Source organism: Rhopilema esculentum, chromosome 9, assembly GCF_057945365.1.
Source record: "Rhopilema esculentum isolate cy_ngs chromosome 9, ASM5794536v1, whole genome shotgun sequence".
NCBI lineage: Eukaryota > Metazoa > Cnidaria > Scyphozoa > Rhizostomeae > Rhizostomatidae > Rhopilema > Rhopilema esculentum.
This window is the reverse complement of record NC_142823.1, coordinates 5571254-5585266: the sequence shown is the minus strand read 5'-3', so window position 1 is coordinate 5585266 and position 14013 is coordinate 5571254. Positions and strand designations below refer to the sequence as shown.

At 36.6% G+C, this 14013-nt stretch overlaps 1 protein-coding gene across 3 annotated transcripts in view; it reads left to right on the top strand.

Moving 5' to 3' along the window:
* LOC135688753 (otoferlin) overlaps window positions 1-14013 on the top strand; it is a 54737-nt gene that overhangs the window by 22520 nt on the left and 18204 nt on the right. For all 3 annotated transcript variants that reach the window (XM_065205728.2, XM_065205727.2, XM_065205726.2), the window contains exons 18-35: window positions 751-819; window positions 1046-1089; window positions 1894-1967; window positions 2348-2445; window positions 3125-3250; window positions 4233-4332; window positions 5501-5781; window positions 6327-6427; window positions 7503-7593; window positions 8758-8883; window positions 8980-9132; window positions 9800-9928; window positions 10458-10512; window positions 11135-11212; window positions 11693-11874; window positions 12373-12534; window positions 13219-13326; window positions 13706-13918. In XM_065205728.2, the coding sequence (XP_065061800.2) occupies window positions 751-819; window positions 1046-1089; window positions 1894-1967; window positions 2348-2445; window positions 3125-3250; window positions 4233-4332; window positions 5501-5781; window positions 6327-6427; window positions 7503-7593; window positions 8758-8883; window positions 8980-9132; window positions 9800-9928; window positions 10458-10512; window positions 11135-11212; window positions 11693-11874; window positions 12373-12534; window positions 13219-13326; window positions 13706-13918 (2190 nt within the window). The remainder of the gene's footprint in view (window positions 1-750; window positions 820-1045; window positions 1090-1893; window positions 1968-2347; window positions 2446-3124; window positions 3251-4232; window positions 4333-5500; window positions 5782-6326; window positions 6428-7502; window positions 7594-8757; window positions 8884-8979; window positions 9133-9799; window positions 9929-10457; window positions 10513-11134; window positions 11213-11692; window positions 11875-12372; window positions 12535-13218; window positions 13327-13705; window positions 13919-14013) is intronic.

Genomic DNA, 14013 nt, shown 5'->3' with positions numbered 1-14013 from the left:
CAAGGGCCAGCCTTCCGCTAAAAGTCGAAGTCATAATTGACGTTTGTTGCTAATGCCTCTAGAAATTGATATTTTTGACTATATTTTTGACTAGGAGTTCTAATGACTTTTAACTGGACTCTCCACCTACTTTTAGACAATAAGCCTTGTAAAAGTAAAAGAGATGTTTTTATTTGGATCAGTGTTTACTTGAAAGTCTCTTGCCTGTCTTAACTATACAATCGAACCTAGAATGAACCTGGGTAGAGTGAATCCGAGTAAGATTTTTTGTAGTGTAAACATAAAGTTACCTAAATTGTAACCTGGATACATGCAACCCAGATACAGAGGTGGATTGAACCATTTTATCATTGAAAGATTTTATCTTTCCTGAATCAAAATTATTCAATGGCGAGGAAAGTTGCCGAGTAAGGACCAGATGCGATCAAAGATATGGATGCAACCAAGGACATAGTTTCGGTTCTTATGCTACCATTTGAGAGTTATTGTCAAAAAAGACTACTATTTGAGAGAATTTTTTTGAAATCTTAGCTTTAGCCCTCTTTGACCCAGACTGGACCCCCTGTAAGGCCAAAATGGGGGTCCGAGGAACTTAGGGACTAACATTAAATTGACGTATTATTGCTGTAATATTGTTTCAATATGGATGAATTATTTTTTCTATCTTTCTTCTTTACAATTTAGCCATCATGTCAGGTTTTTCAAGGAAGCTCTCCTTTTTTTGATGTGACGTTTTACAAAATTTTCTAGGGAAGAACGAAAACAGTGAAAAATTGCTACGAGCCCGAATTCAACCAAGAAATTGTGTTCTGGGAGTTTGTAAGTAAAACATTATTTGCAATCAAGAAGCATCCAACCTTAAACTTCATATCAGACACATCTGATAATAAATTTACCCAGCCTCAAGATAATTATCTCATTTTTTTATTTCATTTGACATCTCATTTCACAACATACAATTTTCTAATTTTTTTGTTTGATTAGAGTTTCACTTTTGTATTAGATATTGTACTTATCCGATCTTCACTGTTCATTTTCATTGCAGCTTATACCAATGTGCAGAAGGATGAAAATTCAGTTACGTGATGGGTAAGTTAACGAATATTTACATAATCGAAGATATTGTTGGTAACGATTGCCATTGCAAGCAAATGTTGCATTACGGGAGTTGCTGCCCAAAACCTGGCTACCAAAAATGTTGACCGTTATGCTACCAATATTAGATAATTTGTTGCTAATTAGAAGCAAATTAGATTTCATTGACAAATAGCTAACGACTGTTTCTGCAAATATGTTGAATAAGAGAATGACCAGTGCATTTATCACAATGTGTCTTAATTGGACTTGCGAAATATCAAACACTTACTGTAAATGCTGCATTGTTCTTCCGTTTAATCCTAGTTTCTTTCCTTTTCCTCCTCCTTCCAACTGTTCTTCTTTACTCGTTTTTTGCAAATTTGAGGGTTTCATTTGCTTCAGTAAAAGGAGTTTTTTAGCACGAAATTCCTCTCGATGCCATATTTGAGATTAAAGACGTCTTTCTTGCATTTCCACTGAAAATTTAGATTTTGATCGCTGGCTCTCTCTTGAATTTCCTTAACTAATTAGATGCATGAATATTCTCCTTTAAAACACATCTTTGAAGAACCGTACTGAGTTATCTACTGTACACGTCTTTTTCTAGAACCATTGCAAATTATTTGTAAGTTGTTGCTGACATAACAGAACTGGTATTTGCTGCAAAAATGATTATGTCTATGCTGCAGATTGATCCCTGAGATTTAGAGATTTGTTATCAATAAAACATTCGTTGTCAGAATCACGCAGTTTCCTTTTAGAATTTAGATCATTTTTCAAAGTTTTGCCAAACTGAAAGATTAAGATTTTTTGTAGGGATGAGGCAATCGGAACACACTTCATCGATTTAAAAGATATTTCTGCGATGGAGGGAGGCTTTGGTCGCGATGGTATGTATGGATTGTTCTTGGATAATTCATTTTGCACTCTTTGGAATCTTAATCATTTTTCTAACATAGCTCTCACTGAAATTATCTTTTGTTATCAAGAGATTGTTACCAGTTTTTGTGCACTGTTTCGATAAGAAAACTTTGATTCTCCTTTCAGATGATTGTTGATTATTCTTTGGTGTTAGGGTCTACTTCGTATAATTTTAATTTAGGACCTCGTTTTTCCAGCATCTCTGAAGATTTAAGCGCTTCTTGTTGTTTTACCAATAATTTTTATATACGGGACCAATATCTGGTGAATTTGGGTTTTTACTCAAGCTTCTTGTTATCAATTAACAATCGAAGTAACTATTTAAAACACGAGTTTTCTGTTTGTTTAGGATTTCCACCAAGTTTTGGGCCTTGTTGGATCCATTTGTATGGATCTTCAAGAGACTACAGCTTTTTCAATGAAAACAACGAATTGAACGAGGGAATTGTGAGTTGATTGATATATGTGTTTTTATTGCTATTTTTACATAAACATTTGCAATTTATGGTCTTCATTGTTTCTTCATAAATTATCTTTTCTGATCCCCTCCCGGAGTTTTTTACTGATATGTGAATCCGTTGGCTAGAAATCACAGTTCGATGTTTAGAATCTCCTGGTGGGAAAGTTTGAATGCTAGAAGCACTGACGGTGACTTTGTGTTTCCCATGCCTTGCTCCAGATTCGAAAATAAAAAATTATTTAGAAATTAAAAAAATTTAGAAAAAAATCATCATATCATGTTTATTCAATCTGCAAAATATTCATGTAATGGGCAATACATTTATCTGAGAAATTTCAGATTTCAGAATCAGATTTCCGCCCCAGAATCAGATTTCCGAAAACTAAGGTGCCCTAAGCTTCGCTACGCCACTGGATTCAAGCCCGCCCCGGCGTAGTTGGTGTGGTGTTGTGACCGTCCAGCATCAGTTTTAGTTTTAGATGCTTTCTCATTATAGATGCAATAGCAAATACATTTACTGGAGAGCATTTTGCTCTTCTCTAAGGAAATGTAGTGCATGCAACCAATAGGCCTGGTGTCACCTTCTAAATTTGTCTTACCCCTAAGGGTATTATAATATTTTGTAGTGAGTTTTTCATCGTAAATTTCATATTCATTCGTTTCCAGGGAGAAGGGATTTCATATCGCGGTCGTGTGCTTCTTGAAATCAAAGTCAGTGAATACGAACCTTGTGAGACGGGGGTTGTTGAGGTGAAGGATATTAAAAATCCTGGTCCAGGTGTAAAGCGGATGGTGAGTGGAATCTCTTTTATCCTCTTTGTTGTTTTTGAAGTATTTGAAAAAGGAATCGCTTTATATTAAGGGTTGGGTGAGCGGTTAAGGCAGCAAATATATTTAGAAGCATAGGGGAAGGAAATTTTGAGCCATGTGAGTTGAAAACCAGGGTTGGAGATATCATGGTATTTTGGGCGAGAGGGCCGTACATCAGAAGAAATAAATGCACAGACCCCGCCACTTAGTGAGATAGGAGAGGGGGAGCATTATTGTCTGGATCGAGAGGTTTGATTTTGGTCATTGTAAGGAAAAGTGCTTGGGGAAATTTAGTTTGCAGATGATGGTGCATAGAATCAAGATTGAGATCAAGTTCACGGTTGTCCGAAAAGGAGATTGAAAATAATTTATAAGTTGCCACATAAGTTGTCTGCAGTTGATTCGTTAGTGATACTTGACTTATTCACCATTGCATAAGCAGCAGCATAGAAACATAATACTAGAATACACAAGAGGGACTCTTAAATTATCATGTGGCTTCGGTCGAAATCTGTTATAACTTGCAGCTCAAGATTTTTCGCCAGCTGATAAGGCAGTCTTCTAAAGCGCCAGCTGATGAGGCAGTCTCCAATTGGTTTGGGCCACTGTACCGTCTGGAAGCAGACTACGGTGCGCCATTACAATTTGTACTCCAAGAATAGCCAAGGATCAAACTAGCATAACAGCCTGCTTGATTCCCCAGCCACCGTGAATTCACCAACCACAAGCTAACTCTAAACTAGTACTGAAAGTGACATAGCCACTAATAGCACAAATAGGCAGATCGGTGGTACTTCCCCGGGCTCATCTATCACCATTAAAAGTAATGCCATTGAAGAAAATGCAAAATAGAATGTTCACTAATACTTGATATACAATCGCCAGCACTGCAACAACCTGTATGCCAGGATGGAGGTTTTTCTCTTGTCGTGCCATTTGATAACGATTGTTTATTTCTTTGCAGCCAAGAGAAAAGACCTTTCAACTTTTCAGCTGCTTTTATGATGCATCGATGATCGATAGAAGAGTCGGAGAGAGACCTGTTCAATTTGAGATATCGATAGGTAAGTTGAGGATAAGCCTCATCAAAGCATTCTCCCGCTGCTGCGTGAAGGAAATTTGATTTGGTTGCCAAATGAATGGAGTGGCAAAATTATGGCGTCTTCAAAAGTATAAATCTTTAGAATTTTTAGATTTTTGACATATGACCTGAAAGAAAACAAGGAAATACCTCTAATTATGCTAAACCAGCTAGGTCTGTTAGAGGTTGCATGAGATATGGCAACATTGGCAGAGGCTTTTCCCCATCAAATCACTGTAATTTTGCCCAGGTTCTAAATCTTATGCAGCAGTGAGAAGTAACAGTCCTCTGTTAGGAAACTCCAAATCTTATATTTGCCACATCTCAGGAAATAGAAAATAGGACTTTGCATATTTGGATATATTTCATATTTCACCGTGTTACTCTTCTCACTTGTTCAAAATTTAAAATCTAGAAAATTTATTTTTACGGTGTAAACCTTTTTCCACTCTATTGGGAGGGTGCTAGTGACTTAGACTCTGTTACTACCTTTTGCCTATGCGATAAGACCATTCTAAAAGTGCTCCCGGACAGGAGTCTTTATTTTCAAGGAGAATTTCCTAGGCTATTGTATGTGAGTTATGCCCACAATTTTTGCTTTAGGTAACCATCAAAGTTCAGATTCTTTTTTATAAATTCTTGCTTTTCGGCAACTATGCTCCAACATATGACCTCATTATTAAGATCGAAACATGCTGGTAGAAAACAAGATTCTTTGCTCAAATCAAAGGATTAAAAAGAGCATTTCAGCTCCCTGCATCACCATTTCAATTTGCAAAAAAATTTTTGCGCATTCAGATTATGGAGAGTCTTGTTAAATTCAAAATAAGAACCAGATAATTTGTTGATAAGCTCTTTGATAATGGCTTTATTACCAGCGTTTAGCTGTGTTCATTTTAAAGCCAGGCCATCGAAACAGTATTTGTATTGTTGGGGAAGGGGGGAACTGCTGGAAGGATGGGTTTCTTTTAGCCATTTGAAACACTGTTGTGCACGTGGTATTGCTAATCAATGTTAAGAGGTTATTGGGGTGATGCGCTAGCGCTGAAGCTCCCGGACCATCTATACTTCGATTGGCCCTGTTGATTTCTCTTGGGACTCACTGATCCATGTTTAGGGATTCTCCTTGATTCACATTTTCTTAACCGCAGGTGAGTTTGGATTCAACAACGAAGAGAACTTTTCTAAGGATACCAAATCGATTAAAAGCGCTAGGAGTGAGGAAGAGTTGAATCTGTTATTATCGCCAAATGAAGAGGAAAGCGATTGCTTCACAATTACAAAACCAGTTAAGCCTATTGATCAGTCAAAAAGGTACTGTACGATGGACTGGGAAAACAAGAAGCCGTGCCTAAATCTGAAATTTAAAATGTGTGACGAAAGAATACGGCATTACCAGCATGCTATGCTTCAGAAGCAGTATGATATGCTTGTAAGTATATTTTTGCCGGGCCCAAGGCTACTTCGTAATGTTGATATAAAATCAGGACATTTAAAGTCAAAACTATGGTATTGTTCATCTACTATTGCTTGCGTGACAAAACATCTCCCCTCTCTCTTATTTTCTGTGATCTATACAATCTGAATGCAGTGCCGTAGGAAGGATATAATTATTGGGAAGATACTTGGTTTTGGAACAGTAGGAACAAGAAGGACTGTCATTAGAAGCATAGGATTTTTATAGTCCTCAGGGGCTTCATCCTCCTAAGATCAATAGCAGTTATGGTCCTGGATCGAAACATCATTCCTTGAGATTGATAAAAGAAGACTTGAAAGCATCATTTGATAGTCATCTTCCTTGTTGCTATGGTGCTATGCAATATTAACGCATTTTTGATACCCAGAATGCAATAGACTTGGAAATGAATAGGAAAAAATACTCTATGTTTATTTTATGCCACCACAGCACATCATAAATGCTTGAAACCTCAAGGAAAAAGAACCCCAACTGATTATCATTTTTAAATCATTTGGTAGGAAGATAACCTTGATGAACTTGATGAGCGTGTCAAATTGGACCTTCCTGGAACCAAAGCTGTTGTCAAGACCGCACTGCAGGAGCTGATGCTTGGTTGCAGGTAATCCACTGCATATCATTCGTTTCCATTATGGAGATAAACGTCTTATTCGGTATTGCTTGAATTGAATAAGCAGGAAAATCCAACTGCACACCCATTAGGTTAGTTACTTGGCCTTATTTGGCGACTATACAGGCCTCGATTTACTAACTCCCGGAATAAAGGTTGAGATATACGAAAAAGCTTTCTCAAAAAGGTAAACAACCCTACACCCAGTCCCTCCCTTTCAATGATAAAGCTGTTTTAATTGAGATTAGATGCTGTGGCTACAAATCCACTTTGGGGATGGTCAATATTTATTTATGTTACAATTGTTTTAAGCATTTTCATAAGTTAAAATTTGTTCCAACAATTTTGCCCAAGATTGTAGGTTTGCGATGCAATTCTTTTTTACGGCAAAATGATAACAATAATGCATGGCTTGATACACAACCCGTTTTATTCTAAAGGTCAGAGATGCTTCTAACCAAGTAATGAAGTCGACACATTGGAAATTTTACTAGCATCTTTCTTAGATCTAACTTGCTTTCCTATTCCGGCCTTTTAATTTCTCTTCAGAAAGACCTAGCCGATTTTTTCTGAAAATGTTCATGCAAATAATGTACATGGGCTGTGATGCAAACTGAATAATGGAGTAATCAAACTGAATAAGAAAGGTGGAGTAATCAGAAAATATCGAGCCAGAAAGGTCTTGTTGCAAAGATACAGCGTCATGGACCCCCTCTCCGTCTACGGGGCCTTGATATACTTTTTTACTTCAATGTCGCAAGGCTAGTTTACATGTTTTATGGTGCACGTAAAGTCAACCAATATTTCATGATGTACATTTCTTCTTTTCCCATGCTTTGATATCATATTAAAAAGTAAACAGGTGATTGGCAAACATTGCCAAATGTACTTTGGAAATGTAATAAAGAAAAGTTTTCAAAACATTCTTACACAGTACAAGACGATTGTTGTGGTAATGGCGCAGCACGTGAATCTATTTCGTTTTAAATTGGCTATTTTAGTTAACTGTAGGTAAGTATTGTGATATGTAAAGCTTGCAAATGACTGGTATGTTTTTGCCATTCAGGGTCCTGTTAAAATCAATGGACGACAAAATGACATTGGAAATAAAAAACGATCTAGACATTGAGCGCCTGGAACTTCGAAGGGACACTGTGGTATGTTCTTTTGTGCTACCAATCTGGTCGATGCTTCGTGAATGCATGGAACGAAACACTTTTTTGCTCGTTAAAAATCCACTTTTAGCTGTAGCCTTCTCTTGTTTGGGAGCTTGGAATACAAACAAATACCTGCCTATCAGTGACTGAATAACCCTCCATAAGCCCTCAACAAGCAAGCGCAGTAGTTATTTCAAGTCATCAAGCATATCCTTCCATTTTAAACGGGGGGGGGGGAATTGGGGGGCTACTAAGTTACCAGCAGATGATGTTAAGACCAGGTATTTACAAATAGCCTTATTTTTTTTCAGTTCAGTTCAGTTTTATTTTAAATTCCACTGGATACATACACTTGTTGCAAATTAGAAATGACCTAAGCTTTAAAGTATAAACAATGTAAAAGGAAGTTAATTAATATAGACATAACAGAACAAATACATAATTGAGGAGAAACAAGCTAGTATTATACACAGGAAATTATTTAAAGGAGGACACTCTATTAGTAGTTTATGAACTAACCGAGGAGAAAGCACCCCCTAGTAAATTAATGCGTTCTGCTTAATTTTTAGTTCTAAAAGTAAAAAAAACATCTGTAAGTTGCTATGAATCTTTCACAGAATAATATCATCTATTTATAGACTAAGTTAAAAAAACCATCATTGATTACTATGTTGTTTTGTAAAAATGTTTTAAGGGTTTTTTTAAAAGAATATTTGAAGGAGAACTCCCAATTTCTACCGGTAGGTCATTCCACATTTTTGCCCCCATATATCGAATAGACTTCAGGCCATACCGAAAACTGTTCCTATGAGTCAAAAGCAAATTACCGCGATTAGATTGCCTAGTAAAGTGTTGGTGAATATTTGCATTGAAAGAGAAGTAATCATGAAAGCAAGAAGGATTTTTCTTATTTATAATTCATAAACAAATGTTAATAGTCTATTCTAATAGTTCTATTCTAATAGTATGATAATTAATATGTTAATAGTTAAAGTTGATAGTAAATAGTTAATTGTTGAACACTTTTTGCGCTTGTGCAGTATCGTGTTGGGGAAACTCCTCCTAAACAATTTTATTTCATTGAGGTAATTTTTTCTGCTATTCAATAGAAAGATCTTAGTGCATTACGTCACTTCATTTTTAGATTTGTTGTTTTTTTTTCAGCTCATGATAGGAAAGGAAGTTGACGAAATGTTAAGAAACTCGAGCTCTGACAAAGAATTAATTTCCGAGAAAGTAGATAAAATGCGACAGTGCTTCCTGAAAAAATTGGAAGAAATCCTTGTCGAGGTAAGTCTTCATCATTTACTCAGTCTGGTAAATAACCAAATAAGCATATTCAAAATCAGGACTCTACTGTTATTTGTTAATTTTTTTCTTTTGTAGCCTCATCATGGGTTACCCGACATTTTTATCTGGATGTTGAGTGGTGGAAAGCGCGTGGCATACGCGAGAGTTCCCGCAACCGATGTCATTTACTCTGACAATGATCATGAAAGGGGAAATTATTGCGGCACCCCCAAAACGTTGTTTATGAGGGTGAGAATACTCTTTGTATCTATACTGATATTTAGTTACAACTTAATATTATGCCATTTATATTTATGGTTTAAATTTCTATCTTAGTATCGGACATTTGATCTTTAATTATTTATTGACATTTCATTTGTTTACTAGAATAAAGTTAATGTCTGTCAAACGACTTGTGTTTCACGTCTGTCATGTAGTACTCGATATCATATACACAAAGTTAAACACGCTTTGGTGTTTAAACCAGAACACTTTGGAGTTTCAGCTCCGAGTTTACACTGGATGTGATCTTCGTGCATCTATCTGTTTAGTTATGGACAGGCTCCGGGGCGTCGTGACTATAGTTTGACAAGCAGGCCTACGCATACAATGCCGATCAATAGGAGTTTCCTTTTCGGACTTGCTGATCGAGGCTTTTAGTAAAAGCAAAACCGGGCGCCAAAAAGTTTGCTTACCTGACAAAAGTTTGGTTGACGGAAATAACTGAATTGTAATCTGTTGTTGAACTTATTGCTAGTATACCCTTTTCTAGATACCTCGGGGGGGGGGGGGGCTTTGGTGGTCACCGTATCCTTTCCATGACTACCATGTTCTCTTAGCAAATTTTTCTCTTCAGTATTAAAAAATTTTGTAAACCATTAAGCCCCAGCATTTTATTTGTTTATGTCTTCATCAGATGGTTGGCAAGCGCGGGTCACCTGACAAAGATTGGATGGTACATGCTAAAATCAATGTAATGATGTGGCTTGGGTTGGAGTCAGAGAAGCGGAATCTGCTTAGATACGCCCCACGCGGTTTCAAATTGGTGAGAAAATTCGTCTTTGGAAGTCTCCAATATAAATAAAAGCTCAGTGAAACATTAAACTCGCGGTAAAAGGAAAATGCATTAGTAACGCAGCTCTTTCTTACTGTATTTGTCTGAGTACTGTAAAGTTTTCACCGAAAAAGCATTTCAACATCAACAGTACTGTGTTTCTCCTTGGCCCCAGCTGGTGAATATCTGGTATTCTTGTCCTGTTAGATTCAATAAAGCGCATTTTTCAGTATATTATCTCCTATTATGCTGACGATCAGAACGGAGCTCTTGATCCCCATGCAAAATCACTAGCTCCAGTCTAGCCCCAGTCACAAGATGTAAAAATCGAGGCTTTAGGCTTTTATCCCAATTGAAGTCGAGTTATGAAGTTCCACGTTGCATGCGCCTTTATGAATATTTTAGGAGTGAATTTTGATTCTAGTTAGAGCAGAACTATTTGTTAAACTATTCTTGTTAAGATATCCGAGTACATCCTAGATCTTTCGATAAAGTTTTTCAATTTTCAATGTCATTGCAGGCAAATGACTGGGTTACACCGTTCCCTCCACCACCACGAACCATCACTTACACAGGTAAACGACAGAATATTTCTTTGATGCTGTCATATTCATGATTTCATCGGTTTTTTAAAGGGAATGATTCGTACACTGTTCATTATACGATACTTTTCGTACACTTTGAAAGATAAATGTTAACAGCGAAGGATTTTTCTTGCATAAGCCTACTTCACGTTTGTATGATAGCTTAAATCTAATTTTTTAAGAATGAACACAAAAGCAAGGGAGGTTAAGAATCAGTTTTATTTTGTTTTTTCTACAGTTATTTTGCGTGTTACAGATTATGATGTGAAAATCCTACGTAAATGCGAGAATCTAACGTTTCTAGTAAGATTACAAGCAGAAAACTTTCTTTGAAAGTTTTAAAATTGGTCAAAAAGTCATTGTAAGGATTTTTAAGAAGAAATTCAGATATCATATCTTTGCAAGTTGACGTTTATGTTCCAATTTCACATATTATTTTCATAAACCACGAGGTTAATCATTAGCAATAATTATTTTTAGAATACCTTTTTAACAGTCTGCACCTAAACACCATATATTGAAATATGTTGTATTACAGGACATTTCTCCAAGAAAGCTTGTCATCTGATTATTTCAGTCACAATAGCTTTAAATATGATTGATTTTATTGCAGAAAGCAACCAGTTTATCCTGAGAGCCCACATTTACCAAGCAAGAAGTTTGTTTGGCAGTGATGACACCGGTCTTTCAGGTTTGTTTCTATTTTGCTTCTTTTACGTGTCTCATCATCTCTGACAGCTTTTTCCTTCCGAAAATCTAAGAAGCACAGCGTGACTGGTGCATCGAAGTGTAGTCTATAGTTAATACCAGCCGCACTTATTGTATACCGTTTACAAAAGATAATCAATGCAATAAGGTATTCGTTTGTGCCTCGGAATTCGTTTTTAGCAATAGAACCTCGAATAAAAATGCGCATAGACAGGAAAGGTATCTCCATCATACCTTCTTCTTCTCCTTAGACCTAATCCTGATTTAACAGGGTTGGTCTATCTCCATCATATGTTACTATTATATATTGGCGAGGTATGATTTCAAGGTTGTGGCATCACAGATAATGATGGCAAACACCTTAAAAGTTTGCCAACTCGCCTGGAACCCCTTCCTCCTCCAAAATGTGCTTTGGCATCCCTGAATTTCCGTTAAGAGGTGGTCGACCGAATTTGTCTTTCAGATGCATTTGCTCGTGTCATCTATTGTAACAAGGTGAAAGAGACTCGTGTGGTTTGGGAAACGAGGAGCCCAACGTGGGACCAGATGTTGAAATTCAAAAATATCACATTATGGGGAAATGCGGATGAGTTTTGCGTCTCGCCACCTATTGTTGTCATTGAGATCTACGACAAAGACAAAAATGTAAGTATTTTTCTTTTTGGTGCACTACTAGTGCAGGTCCGTAGTGTAGCAGAATTGAAATATAAAAGGGAAGGATTGGAGAGGGCTACCCATCAGTACACCAAGAAAGAGACGTAGATGAAGGATTGAGCCACAATTGTACGCATATTGTTTTTTCTAACCTGTTTCTTCCTTTTACCGTGCACAGACAGAAGAAGAACGTTTTCCCTATGATGACCACATAAAAAATGTCAAAACTGAATTGTTAATATTTTAGACTGAATCCGTTTTAAAGAACAATAGTTATTGTTTCTTGATTAATCTAGTTGGCCTATAACATAGGATCGAAACTGACTTCAGTTCCAAACAGGCTCAGTACTATCTCTGTTCGGAGCAAGGAATAGAGACCTCATGTAAATAGAATCCTTTTTGCAACACCTTTCTCTACTTGAGACCGAAACTGCTGCTAAATAGAGCCAGTTTTTATCGTGTAAACAGGGTCTTGTTCTTCTTTTCTAGGGTGAAACAGAATTCATCGGTAGATCACTAGCAATGCCCGTTGTCAAACTTGCAAACCAGCCCTATGAAAAGCCATTCTTTCCGCCTATTTTGCAATGGTTTCCAATCTGGCACGGCGAAGAAAAAGCAGGCGATCTTTTGGCAGCCTTTGAGCTACTACAGGTAAGAATATTTTGTATTAATTTGATATCTCTAAAAACAGAATTAGGATTAATTTCATTTATCTGGAAACTTGCCACCCTGTCACATTATGTTGTGAACCCGGACTCGTTGTCCTATCCCTTACCTCCCCGGGTACTTTCAAGAAGATGGGGATTCTTCATTTCATTTATTTCATTTAATCGTATTTATCCACAATTTCCATTCAGTTCTATAAGTAAATTACAATAAAAATTTACAATTTCTATCTAATTAAATAAAAAATACATGCCCTAAGAATATCAATAGAATTGTCCTAAAAACTGATCTTCCATGGATTCGTGCATCTAGTGTCTGTCAGTTCAAAATGTAATTTTTCACCCTATTTGATTTTTCACTCTATTCGGTGACAAATCAAGGCTGCACATTTCTCTGCTCTCTTATAAAACCGCCTTATTCATGTCAGACCAGTATAATTAACTCTTGTCTGCAATGAAGAGTTGTAAGTGTTTATTTTCCATTCGGGAATCAAATAAACAATTGTACAAAGTTTCTTGTCTTCTCATAATTTGCCTCTTCTATTCTTAATTCTAAAGTTTAGATGCTGATAGTCCTTAACATTAGCACTTTGTAGTCTATGAAAATCATCCAGCCAATCCTGTGTTGTTTTTAAATGAGCTCAGTTAACTCATATCTTCTTTTTTCAAGGTTGGTGATGATGAGCTGTCATTGCCCTACGACCCAGAACCTACTTCTAGTGGAACCGTTCCAATACCACACGAGATAAAACCTGTAACGAAAAAATTCAGAGTTGAGGTATTTCATTTTAAATTGAGTGGCTCCAACTTCACCTTCGAATTAGCAAAACTCTTAAGCAAATCATGGTTTTCTTGGGTCAACTTGAATGATAACATGTTTGCATGTTAATTTTTTGTGTATATCTATTGATAACGATATTGATTTTTTATAAAGAGTTTGCCTGTATCCTAAGAAAAAAAGTTTCAGCACAAAATGAATCCCGCAAAATTAGGCCCAGCTGAAAGTTTTTATACTTAGTATCTTCGAAACGTCAACACAGATGCTTTGAAAGTTGTATTCATATTTGATTTTGCGAGCTGCTTAGATGGCGTCCAACTTGTTACTGTGACTGTTCTTTTTCCCATAGTGAAATCCCAATGTTCATTTTGCGTTTAAGGTATTCTTCTGGGGTGTTCGTGAAATGAAGCGTGTCAAATACCTACAAGTCAGGCGACCACGTGTGGATCTCGACTGCTGTTACAAAATAAGGCAAATCGATATCAAAACAGGGCGTCATCAGGACAAATACAAGCAGTCAATTACATCAAGTATCTGTAAAAATGCCAGTGTAAATCCGAATTTCGAGGACCCTGTTGTCGTTTTTGATGTTGTAAGTCAATTTCTAATAGTATATTATGAAACTTCAATGCAGCACGGAGGCCAAAACATTTCTGCGCTTACGTCGAATTGTTTGATAATCAGACA